The sequence below is a fragment of the Mangifera indica genome, unplaced genomic scaffold (genome assembly GCF_011075055.1).
Source record: "Mangifera indica cultivar Alphonso unplaced genomic scaffold, CATAS_Mindica_2.1 Un_0029, whole genome shotgun sequence".
NCBI lineage: Eukaryota > Viridiplantae > Streptophyta > Magnoliopsida > Sapindales > Anacardiaceae > Mangifera > Mangifera indica.
Window position 1 is genome coordinate 24,306 of NW_025401121.1, and position 16,862 is coordinate 41,167.

The following is a 16,862-nucleotide window of genomic DNA, read 5'->3' on the forward strand; positions in this document are numbered from 1 at the left end:
TCGGTTTTTTAATGGCCGGCTCGAGTTCGGCTCGAGCTCGACTCGAGCCGGATTCGGCTCGACTCGAGTTCGGCTCGTTTTGGGTTCGGCTCGATAACGGCTCGGCTCGGCTCGTTTTTCATATCAAAACGGCACCGTTTTGTGTATATATGAGGATCAAAACGACGTCGTTTTGTATGAAAAATTTTTAAAAAAATATACCGAGCCAGCTCGGGCTCGGCTCGAGCTCGATCGAGCTGGGCAGAGCCCTGCTCATTTCGGGCTCGAACCGAGCCGAGCCGAGCTCGAGCCCGAGCTGGCTCGGCTCGAATCCAGCCCTACTTGAAACAGGAATAAACCTCAAAATGATTTATCTGGACATAATAAAATGTTTGTGGCCAAAAGCATATTCCCACCTAAGGTATATTGCAAACCTAAATTGGTACCTGTTAAATATTAAAAATTCAAACTTTCACTCATAGGATGTCATCAAAGAAGGGGGAGAAGAGAGAACCATTGTCAGAGAGAGATAAGATCATCGGAGGGCGAGAGGGTCAACAAATATAAAACCTGTAAGAGAAAAAAGTGATTTTTTAAAGTTTAATTTTGTAAGAAAATGATTAGTTTTTTAAACTCAAAGAGAAAATAAATAATATTTTATTATTTTTAATATATTAGTGATCAAATAATGATTTTATCTTTGAAATTAAATGTTTTTGTTAATTTTAATACCCCATGAATAGAAATTTAAATTTTTAATACTTAGCGGATACCAATTTAGTTTTGTAATAAATCTTTGATGGAAATATGTCTTTTGGCCAATGTTTTTTTTGACTGACACAAAATATGTGTGAAAAGACACAAACGCCCCCATCAGGTCACCTACAAACCAATAATGCCACTCTGTCAATCCCATATCAATAGTAGAGACCAAGAAGGGGTAATGTGTTATCGAATTGATCCTAAAGTGGTTCATCAGACTCAGATGTTAGGTTGTGTCAAGACCCATCCATCGCTTGGTGAACTTTTGTGTCTGATCAATCTGGCAAAATTTCAGGACTTGAGGCATGGTTAATAGTTTTTTAGCCGTACTTCATAGGCTCTTAACAGGGCGATCAATGGGTTTTTTATAAGGCAACCTAGAAAATGAACATTTTATTTTTTTAATTATATGAAATTATTATTTTTAACCATATTGACATGCTGCAATAGCAAACCATACTGAATGGATCTGCTCATCCAAAAAAGAACTTAATCGTTACAATTCCAAACTGCACATGACCAACCCGTGGGGCTTACCTCACAACCCGGGACACAACCCACTTAGCCTGCAAGTTTGAAACGGCTTGGGGTTTTTCGTCTGAGGTTAAACAGGTCAAGCCAAAAAGTCATGCATGTGTTGAGCCATGAACTAACCTGACCCATTTACCACCTCTACCTCAATCCAAAACCTTGAGTCATAAACGTTATCTAAATTATCAACAATTCTACCACATAATTATAAAGACCTTAAATGGAACTTGAACTTAAAATTTGTTATGTTGCAGTTGAATAGAAAGCTATCCCTAGACATTTTCCATGCTAAGAGTTTCAAACTTCCTTTACACCAGTAAGACTCTTACACATCAATATTTGAATAATTTGTCAACATAACATTCCCAATATTCAAGGAATGCAGGTATTCTCAATATATTGCAAAGACATTAAAGATGTAAGAAAAAGCTCTTCAAAAAAAAAAAAAAAATCTCTTGCCAACAATATAACTTTAACAAGTATCGTACAACATCCAGCCAGAAACTTTATTTCATCAATGTATAAACCAAGTTGATATGGTTACAGTTGACACAAACCCATAAATCCAACATCAGTGAAAATATTTTCCAAAGCGAAAAAGGAAAAAGAAAAGAAAAGCGTTTGATACTTAGAGAACTCCAAAAAAGGGGTTATTTATTGCGGAATTCAGCTCTGCGCCAGCTGAATTGAGCAATGCCATTTCCACTTTGTCTCGGGGTAGAAAAAGGAACTCACCCCCTTCAATCTTCTCAAATCCGCACAGCTCAATAAACTCTATGCCCCCCTTTAGTGCACCAACTCTATCCTGTATTTGAGAACAAGCAAAGCAAACAACACATTAGAGAGAGAGAGAGAGAGAGAGAGAGTGGCAATCAGGACAACAGCATAAAGAAGCCAACCGAATATGAAATCTCTAGGTTTCTGTAAAGATGATTAAATTAGGGAAAATGACATTTTAATCTCTACTTCAGTACAATGTCAGTCATTTAAGCCAAGAGAAACCAAACACTAATTATTTGAGAATAAGGAATTGATTTTCTTTTATATGAGGAATATAAAAAATTGTCAATTTCACCCACCAACCAAAGCCTGCAATGGAACTGAACAAATGACAAAGGAAAGTGACAGTGATTACTGAATTGAAAGACCAAGCATAATGTTCCAGATGTCAATGATGGTGCATTTGTGGTTTCATGATAGTGGACCATTGGAAAGATGGCAATTCTGAAGGTGGCTGCTAGTGACAAGGATGACAAAAGAAGTCAAAGTTAAAGAAGATTATGCTTGGGGTGAACTTCGTCCACGGTGAGGTGAAGGTATGATTGAATAAAAATTACATATGGCAGCAGTTGATATCATATAGGAAAAATCTATGGCAAGAAATTGATGGTTATGCTGGAAAAACCGGAGAACTAAGTGGTGAGGACAAAAATCTGATCTTTAGCAGCAGTTTTGGATTTCTAGACAAGAAAATTTCAGCTTTCTCAAAAGTTTCTTGTTCCTGTGAGGTCATTTGGAAAAAAATAACACTAATAACAATCTGGATTTTGTCATTGACGAATAGATTAGTTGATATCAAGGCCAATGTAAACGAATATACCCAAAGAAAATTTGAAAGGGTAAGAGTCCAATCATGACTAAGGGTACAACCTGTATGGGTCTGAAATTTATTTATTGCTTAGGATAGAGTATATCATGATAGGTTATAAAAAGTACCACACCTGAAAGGTTTGGTTATTGAGTCTAATTTTTCTGAACTTCTCCTCATTAGGATTTTTGGCTACATTCCCTATATAGGTAAGAAGCGTCTGGAATGCTCTCTTCACTTTGGCATCATCATCCTTGTACCATAGAGAACAAGTCAAGAGAATCATTAGTATATAAACCCAAGAATTACAAGCATTCCAGATTCCGAATAAATAAAGTTTAACAAAACAAAAAAGGAAAAAAGAAAATTAGTGAAGAAAAAAGATAGATCTGTTGTGAAAATGACAAAATATATATTACATAAAAATTAAATGAATGGTTCCACAGTAACTACTAAGCATTGATATAACATCTCTTACAAGATGATATGACCAATGCTCATTTCGTTATACACTGCACAAAAGCTCCCAAATGATATAATCATCATCTGTTACACGTTCACTCATCAGCATATTTTCATGTTTGCAAACAATAGAAACCTAGACCTCTAATTATAGAGGCTACAACAGCTAAGTAGTTAAAGAAATTAACCTAGACCTGTAATTATAGAGGCTATGAGAGTCTGTATGCAAAAGTTTGTACATCTAGATACATACATACATACATACATACATACATATATATATATATATATGTACATTAAAATGAAAGTAAATCATAAGTAAAAATATTAAATTCTTAAAATCTCCAGACTGTCCTACATTAAAGATGTCTCTTTTAAAAATTTGAAAATTGAACCTAATCTTTCATCCATGTGCATCTTGCACCCCAAGATGAGCTCAATCAAACAAGTATCAGCTATAAGTTCATATTTTAAATGTATCCAACTGACAGAAAATGGTTAGAAACTAGCATTAAAGGTAGAAATAACAATTAAGAATTGTGTACTTGCACTACTATTCAAATAAATAAAAAGGTATCAAGTAAGAGAGAGAGTGCTTAATGCCCTTTGAGAGTGTAAAATAACCAAGTTATAATCAAGAGTCCAGTCTACCAGTTGTATTACCTTGTGATTCTGCTTAAGAGATCGCAAACACTCTCGCATTTGCTCTACCTTCGTGGCAGGCCTAACAGGCAATGAGCTCTGCAATTTCAATAAAAGGATATATAATTTATACACATGTTTAACAATTTTTGACAAGCCTACATTAAAACCATAATAATCAAACAACTTATACCTTTTTCTCTTCTACAACTGGTGTTGAAGGTTTGGCAGTTGCAGGATCTTCAGGAGGCAATCCAAGCTTCCTCCTCCTTTCTGCCTGTGAAGATATAATTAAACTACATCATCAACTATAACAAACAAACTCAAAAGTAAAATCAAACAGTTTATGACGTAAGATTATTATTAAGGGCAATAGAAGATTTTGCGTATGCAATTTCTACATTAAGTTAGCAGTAACCTTGTCTTCTTCTAACTTTTGACGAATTTTTTCCCTGGCTCTCTTTTCCTCCTCTTTCTCAGCTTTCCGCAAGGCCAACAAACTAGACCAAAACAATTGTTTCATCCAAAAAGATAGAAAATTAATGTCTAAAGGAACATTTAGTGTTATAACATACAATGTTACAGCACAAAATACACTGGATGATAATACCGTTTTCTTTCATTTTCTTCCTCAATCCGCTTTGCTTCAAGAAGTTCCTTGCCAATTCGAATTCTCTCCTATTAACAAGGAACACACAAGCCTAGGTTACAAATATAAACAATGAATTTATAAAGACTACAATTTAAGATACAAGAAATGTGTCACAAAATAAAACTTGCTTTTGATAATACTCATATGTAGGTGATACATATTACATACAAATTAAAATTCTTTGCCCCAAAAAAAGGTATTATATTTGAGTTTAAATAATATAAATATCTCGATGATAAATGTTCCACCTCTTAGTATAACACCAACAAGCTTAAATTCTTCAAAATTACATAGAAATTTTGTAGATCATTGACGTTTACATTGATGAGGCTCAAAATATGCAATTGCAAGGATGATACAAAGTTTAAAATTTTTGATGCAAAGAATAAGCTAATGCAAAACATTGAATGTTTTTCAAGGGCTTACAACATCGGAAGAAAAATGTCTAACAAAATATCACTTACAAATGTACAATTATAACATTCAGTGACGTTTGCAGCTTGAGCTACTTCGCCAGCATTGTAGTAAAATCCATAAATATTCTCCATATGAAAAACCACTTTTCATTAGAGGAAACATGAGGTCCCAATCTCCTTAACCATACTACTTTCCTCAGAAATGTATTCTCTGATTCTATATCTCATGGGACAAATGACATTTGCATTCTTCTATGCACCAGGTGATAATAAATCTGAATCAAATTTGTATGGTGACTCAAGACAAACTCCAAAAAAATAACTTTTCTCTTCCTATATTCTGGCAATGATTTCAAATAATTATATTTATACAAAATATAGAATGTATTTGTAATTAAGGAAAAGGGATAAAAACATATATAACTAGAATAAACAGCAGGCAGAATTTGAATTCCTAATATGATATAGCCCAAACAAGCATTCCCTTTTCCCAGAGGTTTTTCTTGTGCTTTAAGGTACCAAACTACCAAGTACAAAAGTTTAGTATAACAGTCACAATAATGCATATTCAGAATTATGCATGTTGATTTCATCAATGCCAATGGAAACAAACAGGGTACAATGCTAATAGAACACAAATCATTTTAAGAAAAAAATAATTATATTTACAACGAACAGATTTATAATAGGGTGATGAAGATATCTATAAGTATATCTGTAAATATGTATTCATGTATTTAAACATAATATAGGAAGCCACCACTAAGAAAAGAAATTGAAGATTATGAAGCACCTTTTCCCTTTCTCTTTCAGCTTTCTTTTCTTCTTCCTCTTTCTTCTTGTGAGCTCGCTCCCTAAATATTTACAAAAGCATCAGCTAAGAGACAAAAAATATAGCAAGTAGAAAATAACCAAGCAATCCAACAAAGTGGAATCAGTTTTTACTGTGTCAAAAAAAAAAAACTAGAAACAAGTTTTTAAGTGTTGAAGATATGAAAGTTTACATTCAAAGTTCAAAATTATTCAAAAAATAATTAAATTAAAGTTGCAGAGCCAGAAAAAGATTTCACCACATATTTCTTCAGTTAGATGAACAAATCAAATCACAGATTTCACAAGAAACAAGAATTAAATAAATTCTTTAATTTGTAAAGCACCATAGACCCAGCCCACCAGCATATATGAAGAGCAACTAGCCAGCAGCATGCAGCCAAGAGCCACCAAAATACATTCTGGGGATGCAGTCATCGCAGAAGTAAACAAGTAACAATTACATAATCCCATCAGTGAAGCAAGAGGTTGCATAAGAATATGTCATACCTTAGTTCTTGTGCTTTCATCTTAATTTCTTCAGGTGTAAGAGAAGGTTTAGAAGCCTCAGCATTAATACTGACAGGTACCTAAACATAAATAATCCAAGAGGATTAATGTTTGATGTGTACACACATTCAACATGTACACGTACATATAGATTCAATATCTTTATACAGGATTTATTTTTGTTGAGTTGTAAATAAATTAGGAAGTAATGAGTTGTAAATAAGATTAGAAAATCCCTTAAATGGAGGGATTAAATTAGATTAGGAAGTACCCAATTTAAAATCCCTTGAATAGAGGGATTAAACAATTTTCCAGATTTAGGAGTGATTTAGTTTCCCATTTTTCTTCTTGTAATCTACTATATAATACCATGTACTATCAATTCAAGAATCAGAAGAAAAATTCAAAATTATTTTTCTCATATTTCATCACATGGTATCAGAGCTTAAAGTTTTTTTTTTATATTTTCTCTTTTTCTCCTTCAAGCAGCCTTCATTGCTGTCATTCCTGATTCTTTTTCTTCTCTAATTCCTGTTTAGGCAGCCTTAATTGTTGTGTTTTTTTTCACCATGTCAGCCTCTGAAATCACTATTTCTAGCAAGTCTAACCCATCCGAAGAATCTAATTATGTTCAGAAAATTGGAGATTTACAGAATATTCGGGCCTCCTATAGGCTCAATGGGAAGAACTACCTCAAATGGTTTCAATTTGTCCGCACATACCTAAAGGGCAAAGGAAGACTTAACCATCTTCTTGGAACAGGACCAGTAAAGGATGACCCAATGTTTGAAGCATGGGATAAGGAGGATTCCATATTATGTCCTGGCTATGGGATTCCATGGATCCCATGATTAGCGACACATGTATGTTTCTTGCTACAGCAAAGGAGATTTGGGACTTCGTTCGCCGCACATATTCGAAGGCCCGTGATGCTGCTCAAGTGTACGATATCAAGGTCAAAACTATAGCTACCAAGCAAGGAGACAAGTCTGTTACAGAGTATGCAAACCTACTACAAAATCTGTGGCAAGAACTCGATCATTACTGAGTTTTCGAGATGAAATGCCTTGAGGATGCTGCTATCTTGAAGAACTTCATTGAAAAAGACCGTGTCTATGATTTTTTGGCTGGATTGAATCTCGAATTTGATCAAGTTAGGTTACAAATCCTTGGCAAAGAAGACATACCATCTCTAGAAGAGACAATTTCATTGATTCGAGCAGAAGAAAGCCGAAGGAGTGTTATGCTTGAACCATAAACTATGGAAGGGTCAGCCTTAGTAGCAAAAATAGATCATCAAGAGAAAGGAAAGAGTGATTTGCCTAAATACCCAGGGAGAGAAAACCAGTGGAAGGAGAACAAAGATAATCTCTGATGCACCCATTGTAAGAAACCAAGGCACACAAAAGAGAAATGTTGAAAGTTGAATGGTAAGCCACCAAGCCGAGAGTGGGGAAATCGTGGGGGGCAATAGAGGCCTCTAGCACACATGGCAGAGCAGAAAAAAACCGAAGAAAATTCTACAACAGGGGGGTTCAACAGTGAAGAAATTGAGAAGCTAAGAAGTTTGTTGGGGTCTCTTGAGAAGCCTTCTAGAGCTTGTTCTTTGGCTCTTTCAGGTAAACTTTCATTTCCTCTTTGCATGAATGCCTCAGATAAATTTTATATCAATTCTTGGATAATAGACTCTGGTGCTACAGACCATATGACCCCCACATCTCAACTCTACCACACCTATACCCCATGCCCAAGTAATAGAAAAATTGTAATGGCTAATGGTTCATTAACTACTGTTGTAGGATTCGGAGATATACATATCACACCTACCCTTATCCTTAAAAATGTCCTCCATGTACCAAAACTTTCGACCAACCTTGTTTCCGTTCAAAAGCTTACCTATGATCTTAAATGTTATGCAATTTTTTTCCCTTCTTATTGTGTTTTTCAGGATCAGGGCACGAGGAGGAGGATTGGACTTGCTAAGGAAAAAAATGGCCTTTACTACCTTGAATCATCTTAAATGGGTAGGAGTAATTTGTCTTTGTCTTTTCTCAATTCCTCGAATAAAGATACCATTTGGTTGTATCACCTATGCCTAGGTCATCCATCTTTTAGGGTTTTAAAAGTCATGTTTCTTCATTTGTTCCAAGGATTAGATATTTCTGAGTTTCATTATGACATTTGTGAATTGGCAAAACACGCTCGTGTATCTTTTCCGATTAGCAATAAAAGAAGTTCTCATCCTTTCCATTTGATTCATAGTGACATATGGGGTCCTTCTACTATACCTAATGTTTCTGGAGCTCGTTGGTTTGTATCCTTAATTGATGATTGCACTTGAGTTACATGGCTCTTTCTTCTGAAACAAAAATCAAATGTTAGCATTGTTATACCTAATTTCCACTCAATGGTTCAAAACCAATTTGGGGTTAAAATAAAAAGCTTTAGAACAGACAATGCTAGAGACTACTTCAACCAGATTTTGTCACCCTACTTTCGTTCACAGGGCATTATCCATGATTCATCATGTGTCAACACACCTCAACAAAATGGGATAGCTGAAAGGAAAAATGGGCATTTACTTAATACCACCCGAGCTTTACTTTTTCAAGGAAATGTTCCTAAATCCTATTGGGGAGAGACCGTTCTTACTGCCACATACATGATAAATAGACTTCCCTCACGTGTGTTAGACAACAAAAGTCTTATAGAGATCCTTAATAGTTTCTATCCTTACTTCAGAACCTCTAATGGCCTCACACCTAAGGTATTTGGGTGTACTGCCTTTGTTCATGTCCACGACCAACATAGAGGCAAACTAGACCCTCGAGCCATCAAATGTGTCTTCCTTGGTTACTCATCCACAAAAAAGGGATACAAGTGCTACAATCCTTCATCCAGAAAATTTTACATTTCTGCAGATGTCACCTTCACAGAAATACACCTTTTTTCTCTAAGTCCTCTCTTCAGGGGGAAATTTCAATGATAGATGACGATACTTGTGAATCATTTGAACCTTTTAAAACCCTTGACCTTCCTCATGTTCCAACCAGTGTTGTTGAACCCAAGTCATCTCTTGTCCCAACCAATGTCCCTCACAATTTTCCAAGGTTTTCTCAGGTGTATTCAAGGAGAAAGGTCGTTCCAGAACTGACACAGGCCCAAGAATCCAACTCAGACTCTGGGAATGAAATCATGGTAAGATCTGACCCACCTTTACATACACAATCTGTTGAAACATCTACTGACCCAACAGACGACCTAGACCTTCCCATTGCTATTAGAAAAGGTACCAGAGAGTGCACTAAACGACCACTCTATCCACTATCTCACTATGTCTCTCTTAAACACCTGACACAAACACACAAAAAGTTCATTGTAAGTTTAAATACCATATCTATCCCTAACACTGTTTCTGAGGCATTGTCAAAAAGGGAATGGAGGGATGCTATGAGAGAGGAGATGAGTGCATTAGAAAAAAATAAAATATGGGAGATTGTTGATAAACCAAAAGGGAAAAACATTGTTGATTGTAAGTGGATTTTTACATTAAAATACAAGGCTGATGGATCACTTGAGAGATATAAAGCACGATTGGTGGCCAAAGGGTACATTCAGACTTATGGTGTTGATTATCAGGAGACCTTTGCTCCAGTAGCAAAAATGAATACTGTAAGAATTTTGTTATCATTGGCTGCCCACTTCAATTGGCAACTCCTACAGTATGACGTTAAGAATGCATTTCTCCATGGTGACTTAGAGGAAGAAATCTACATGAACATCCCACCAGGATTTAAGGGAGACACAGGTAACAGGGTATGCAAGCTAAGAAAGGCTCTTTATGGATTAAAACAATCTCCTAGAGCATGGTTTGAGAGATTCGCAAAAGTCATGAAGGATTCTGGGTACAAACAAAGCCAAAGTGACCACACTCTCTTCATTAAGCATTCAGCTGTAGGGGGGGTGACTACTCTTCTAGTCTATGTGGATGACATCATAGTAACTGAGAATAATGAGAAAGAAAAGCATGGATTGAAACAGAGACTAGTAAGAGAGTTTGAGATAAAAGAATTGGGGAAACTAAAATACTTCCTCGGTATTGAGGTGGCATATTCCACACAAGGGATCTTCATATCTCAGCAAAAGTACGTGACTGATTTATTAATAGAAACAGGAAAGATTGGGTGTAAGCCAGTCTCTACCCCAATGAATCCCAATCATAAGTTGGGAGAAGCTAAAGGAGAACCAACTGTTGATAAAAGAATGTACCAGAGGTTAGTCGGTAAATTTATATACCTTGCTCACACTCGGCCAGACATAGCATACTCGGTGAGTGTGATTAGTCAGTTCATGCATGATCCAAGAGAACCTCATCTTTAAGCTGCTTACAGGGTGTTGCATTACTTAAAAGGCAATCTAGGGAAAGGAATCCTGTTCAAGAAGAACGATAATCTTACCTTAGAGGCTTACTCTGATGCGGACTATGCAGGTTCTCTAGTGGATAGAAGATCAACTACAAGGTATAGTACTTTCCTTGGAGGTAATCTGGTAACTTGGAGGAGTAAGAAGCAAAATGTGGTGGCAAGATCATCTGCAGAATCAGAATTTAGGGCTATTGCTCAAGGATTGTGTGAACTGCTATGGTTGAAGATTATCCTAGATGATTTAAGAGTCAAATGGGAAGGTCCTATGAAACTTTATTGTGACAACAAGTCAGCTATCAATATTGCTCATAATCCTATACAACATGATAGGACAAAACATATTGAAATTGATAGACATTTCATTAAAGAGAAATTGGAGGAAGGATTAGTGTGTATGTCTTATGTTCCATCAGAATGTCAATTAGCTAATGTTCTAACAAAGGGGTTGAACAGTTCGAGATTCCATGATCTTGTATTCAAGCTGAGAATGGAAGACATCTATTCCTCAGCTTGAGGGAGAGTGTTGAGTTGTAAATAAATTAGGAAGTAATGAGTTGTAAATAAGATTAGGAAATCCCTTAAATGGAGGGATTAAGTTAGATTAGGAAGTACCCAATTTAAAATCCCTTGAATAGAAGGATTAAACAATTTTTCAGATTTAGGAGTGATTTAGTTTCCTATTTTTTCTCTTGTAATCTACTATATAATATCATGTACTATCAATTCAAGAATCAGAAGAAAAATTCAAAATTATTTTTCTCATATTTCATCACAATTTTCTCAAAATCAATCGCTAGATTTCATAATCTCAACATACAAATTTCATGTTTACTGAAAATTCGTTACGATCAAACTGAAATTAAGTTCAAAATAAAAATTATTATCATTAATATGTAAACTTAAGAACCAAATAACCATGATTGTGATATTCGAATACGTTGAAGGTGATACGAGTAAATTTTAATCAAAGGTTAGATTGGTTAGATTAAAGAGACATAAATGCTAATAATCATTTTTTACCACAAAGAAATGGAAATGAATCAAAATATGCACGTAATGATAATAACAAAGCATGTCCAAATATATATGAGCGTGAATATTATACCATGGGCATCTGGTCTATATCTGGGTCATTCTCATGTTCAACTATCCAATTCACAGCAGCCTCAAGACTGGCATTACCTGAAGATCGAAAACAATAACAATAAAAATCATAAATAACCAATAATGAAGATAAACATGCACATAATGCAAATGCAATATTGAAGAAACCCTCAATGGTGTATGCAAGAACCCATTGATAAGATAAAATATTTAGAGCTATGTATCACCTGAATCAACAGCCCAAAATCTAATTAGAGCAACAGGAAATCTAACTAATTATATACTGTATAAATGAAAACATTATGATCTATAATAGGAACAAGCACTGCTAATTTTAAAGATGTCGTGCAGACAAGAGTTGCTCACTCCATTCTTCTCATTAGTTATGCCTTATAGAGCTCCTATCTAAGAAATATGTTTTTATACTTTGTATCTTGGTCTCATTCCTATATAAACAATAAGTTCTAATTCTTCTAAACAGAGAAATAACGGACAAATAAGTTACTAAAGAATAGAACCAAAAAACCAAAATAAGAGGACATACGAAGTCCATGCCAGTTCTGCCAAGGAACCCTTTCCAATTGGTACAATTAAGAAATGAATCTTCATTAATTACATATATGAAGGTAAGAAATCTGTACAGGATCTGACTAATAGACTCAATAAGCAGTTGGTTCCTCTCATCCAAATGAACTTACACATTAGAGAAAAAGTTAAAATACCAAAATCTAGCCCACATTCCAAGCCCACAAACACCAATCTTGAAGTTGCTTTATCATACAACTTGAGATCATTCAATATACAAGAACAGGCAAGCAAAACAAAGCATCAAGGACTACATAGGAGGAAACCAGTTTAAAAGCAAACAAGTAATGAGACATGGCTTAGAATACCAATACATATTAATCAGCAAATTCTGCCTTCCAGCAACCAAACAATTGCCTCCATCGCCCATTAACTTATTGTTAAGTCCAAAAGGCAGAATGTTTCCCTCTTCAGCACATTCAAATAAATGGCTATAAAAAGAAAAACTTTCCTAGCCCAATACTTCACAAAAAAATAAGGCTCCTAAGTAGTATACCTTCGCTTTTATCAAAAAGCATTGCAAAGAAAAAAAATTCCAATTTGTAATTAAGTTAGTTTTAAGATGATTCAATAGACTAGACCTAAAAGTTCCCTTAGTATTGGAGCTTCAACCTTAGCCTATGATTTTAATGCTTAAAAAGAAAATCATATATTAATACAACTCAGTGGCCTCACCAGAGTAATGTAGTGCCCGGGTTGCCCGTCCTGCAGGGAAACCCATTCCTTCTAGTTCCTCGAGTAGATTTTTATTAACCTCTGGCACAATCATTTCTGAACAAAAAAAAAAAAGGTCAAGTAACCCTTCAGGAAAAAAATTGAGCGGTTACTAGAAAGCAATATTAAGTTTCAACGGGAAAGAAATGTCTGCATAAAGGTACAGCTTCTTTTAGTTTTAATCTTGAATTAAATAAAGCTCATCCTCAACATTCTAGAATAAAAATATTTTGCTTCAGTGGTAAAAACCACATCAAAGTAGCAAACCTATCAAGAGATACCAACAACAATACAGAGTTTCTCCTCCACAATTAAAAGAACAAAACATTATTCAATCATCAACTGAACAATTAAGCTACCACTTAAACAGCCCGAGACCTTGGAATTAAGTAATAAAAAGGCGGACACACACAAATGATCTCCAAATGAGATTCAAATGTCACTAAAAATTTAATTTTTTTTTTTTTTTAGCTAGGGAAAAAAAGGATCGTAAACATTATAATAAAACAGACTAACAAAACATGACCTAATAGTAACAATTCGAAGTCAATTAAACGCAATGCATAAAAAGCCCTCTACTAAAAGAGTACCTTTGGGCTTGCTACTACCACTCCCATCAACATCCATAGCCTCTCCCGATTCATCATCCACCTTCGGAACCTCCAAACTTATAGGTTTCGCGGCCTCCGAAGTTTTATCAGCGAACTCCGTATGCCCCGTTCTCTTCGTGTGCAAATCACTTTCCTACATAATCAACCAAAATTTCACGAAATTCACAATTAACATTAATACAGCGAAGACAGATCCATGTTGCAATTGAAATCTAGGTAAAACTCAATAAGACACCGTTTTGGATCGGCAAGGTTTGCCGCAAGAGGTGCAAACGAGATTGAGAACAGCCTCCGTGGACTCAGAGAAGTTGGAATGAGAGGTGAGCTCGGCGTGGTCTTGAGCTTCCTGAACGGACTTCAATAGGACTCCACAGTCACCGCACTTCAACGACACCCCCGCCATTGCTCCAATTGAAAATCAAAGCAAATGGATCGCGTCGATTTTGATTTGAAGTTTGTGTTTCGTTGTGGTTGTGGATAATAATTGGGTCGGTCAGAGACTTTGGTTTGGTGTTGCCTTGTTGGTTCGGCAAAGAAAAAGTTATTACTCAACAGCATTACTTTTTTCTTTTTTTTGGTTAAACAGATTTAAATATGAAAACATTTTTAAAATTTTTAAAGGAATGGTATAAATAAGGAAATTAATTAAAATATCAAAATTCACCTATACGAAATTGATACATTTTTGTAGGTTAGACAGATATAATCGGCGAGCGTATTATAGTTGGACAAAAATATTTATATACAATCAAACCTTAAATTCATTTCCAATATTTAAAATCTCATATTCGCACCTTGTATACCTACTTAAATCCCATCTGTAATCAAAAGAAATTCCAACAATTTCACTTAATATATAACAACAAAAATGGAAAAAAATGATTAGTAATCATTCATTCTTTTGTTTAATAACTTAGAATGCTGAAATTTAATCATTTTGTAGAAGATTTCGTAGGTTTTCGAAATTGTTGAATTTTTACGTGAAATGGTTTGCATCCTTTTGATATTTTTGAAATTTGTTAATAGTTTTATGTTAGAATAAGTATAGAATCGATTGGTGGTAAAATTGGGTTTGAAATTGAAGGATTTAGGGTCATTGTGTTCTCCATTTGCAATTCGCAATCACCATGTCACTGACAAAGGTTGAAGATGAGTGGGTTTTTTTATGTTTTCCCACTATGCATGATCTGCAGGATAAGGGTGTTCAATATCAATTGCACGTGTGTTCTATTTGGTACGTGCAACAAACTTGGTGGTCTGCTATTCACCAAAAGGTAGTCCTGGCCACGGTTCATGAACCGGTGGTTTCGGTTCAAAATAGCTGGTTTACGGTTCGAAAAAATAAAGACCCTAAGCCAAAATCGTAATAGGATGGTTCGTTCATGGTTCGGAACCGATGGTTTTGGTTCGAAATCGATGGTTCATCCACGGTTCAAAACTGACGATTCGTCCACAGTTTGAAACCGTCAGATGTCTCGTATCCACCTCCTTGTTTGAATTTATAAATTTGCTTACAATAATTGCAAGTAATATCAAAATTACCATCTTTCTTTTGTATTTTCTTGAAATGAATCTTGAAAATATCGGATGTAAGAATTTATTAAGAGTGTTGTTCCATCTCTATCTGTTGTTGATGTTGTTGTTGTTGCTCTATCTCTTTACATTGGCTTTTATTTTCTTGTGTTGAAAAATCATCTATAAATTAATTTTTATTCATATTTGATATATGTGAATATTGACCAAATTTCCTATTACCGGAAGAATTTCCACTACTTACCATTTTTTGATAATAAATAAAATTAATTATATAAATAAATTATATGATTAATTATAAAAGATAATAAATAAAATTAATTATATAAATAAATTATATGATTAATTATGAAAAATAATAAAAAATAATAAATAAAATTAATTATAGAAATAAAATCTATAATTAATTATGAATTGTATAATAAAAATAGAAATTGGAATTAATAAAAAATTAAGAAAGAATTTAATTAAATTTAAGAGAATTTGATTGAATTGAAATATTGAGAGAGTATTAAGAGTTGAAAGAATGAGAATGAGAGTTTGAAGATTGAGTGAGAGAGTGGAGAGATTGAAATTTGAATGGGTATATATATAAGAAAAAAAATTTTTGAAAAAAAATAAAAAATAAGGGGGTGAATTGTGATTTTAAAATTTGCAGGGGACCAATTTGGTGAAAATGTCCCCTGCAATTTCCCTTCTGCAAGCCAACGGTTCCCTGAGCAGGGAACCGTTGGCTACTTAAAAAATTTAAAAAAATTTCAGAAAATTCAAAAAAATTTCAAAATTTTTCAGTAAACCGCCGGTTTACATGTCGGTTCACAAACCGGACGTAAACCGACGATTTCACGGTTCAAAATTAGATAAATCGGAACCGAACTGCTAAAATCCGGTTTCGGTTCCAGTTCAGTCCGATTCCGGGTTTGTCGATTCTGGTTTCAGGTTTTTTCCAACCGGTTTCGGTCCGGTTCACGGGCCAAATCGGCCCGTGGCCAGGTCTACCAAAAGGTTTTGGATATTTTCTATTTTATGAGATAATTGATATTTTCTAGTTTAAGATTTGTAGTTTTTAAATTTTTCATCAGTGTTTTATGTATAAAACATTTATATTTTATGAAAATTAATGAGCTTATATATATTTTGTGCATATTATTGCTTCTCAACATTAAAGAAAACATGGTGTTCTGTTTGGGAACAAGAAATTTTCTATCAATCGCCAGTTTAAGATATAAGTCATGACTTATACCAATCGAGATGTGATGTCCACTATTCAAGTGACTTTGACCAAGTAGTAGAAATTTTTTTTCAAAACAATATGTTTTGGAAAGTTTGACTTATAAAATTCCCGTTTCAAATATTTACACACTCTTTTATACTTTGAGATGTGGTAAGGGCGGACTTCAAGGAGTAGTTATGCATGAGAGCTAATAGGGTTGACATTTTTTTCAACCCATACGAGTTCACCCTTATGAATGGGCTTTGATTTAACTATCGTACAAAGATTGTGCAATAATATCCCTCTTGAGCCGAATAGAGAATTAA

At 34.7% G+C, this 16,862-nt stretch overlaps 1 protein-coding gene across 1 annotated transcript; it reads right to left on the reverse strand.

Annotated features, from left to right (window-relative positions):
- Positions 1 to 1,739: 1,739 nt before the first annotated feature.
- LOC123206247 (chromatin assembly factor 1 subunit A-B-like) lies at positions 1,740 to 14,354 on the reverse strand. Its single transcript, XM_044623401.1, has 12 exons — positions 14,026 to 14,354; positions 13,770 to 13,923; positions 13,141 to 13,236; positions 11,882 to 11,958; positions 6,353 to 6,432; positions 5,826 to 5,886; positions 4,575 to 4,642; positions 4,383 to 4,464; positions 4,158 to 4,241; positions 3,986 to 4,063; positions 2,994 to 3,113; positions 1,740 to 2,077 (listed from the first exon to the last, which is right to left on the reverse strand). Exons 1-12 carry the CDS (start codon positions 14,191 to 14,193, stop codon positions 1,901 to 1,903), a joined length of 1,245 nt encoding a protein of 414 aa, XP_044479336.1. The 5' UTR covers positions 14,194 to 14,354; the 3' UTR covers positions 1,740 to 1,900.
- Between the last annotated feature and the right edge of the window lie 2,508 nt (positions 14,355 to 16,862).

What these genes read in the sequence shown, in the direction of transcription:
- LOC123206247 (XM_044623401.1), bottom strand. Translation starts at nt 14,193, where the DNA reads ATGGCGGGGGTGTCGTTGAAGTGCGGTGACTGTGGAGTCCTATTGAAG. An exon ending in ATATAGACCAGATGCCCATG is followed by an intron (nt 6,433 to 11,881) that starts GTATAATATTCA and finishes ATTTATGTTTAG; the next exon opens with GTACCTGTCAGTATTAATGC. An exon ending in TCAATAACCAAACCTTTCAG is followed by an intron (nt 2,078 to 2,993) that starts GTGTGGTACTTT and finishes TCTCAAATACAG; the next exon opens with GATAGAGTTGGTGCACTAAA.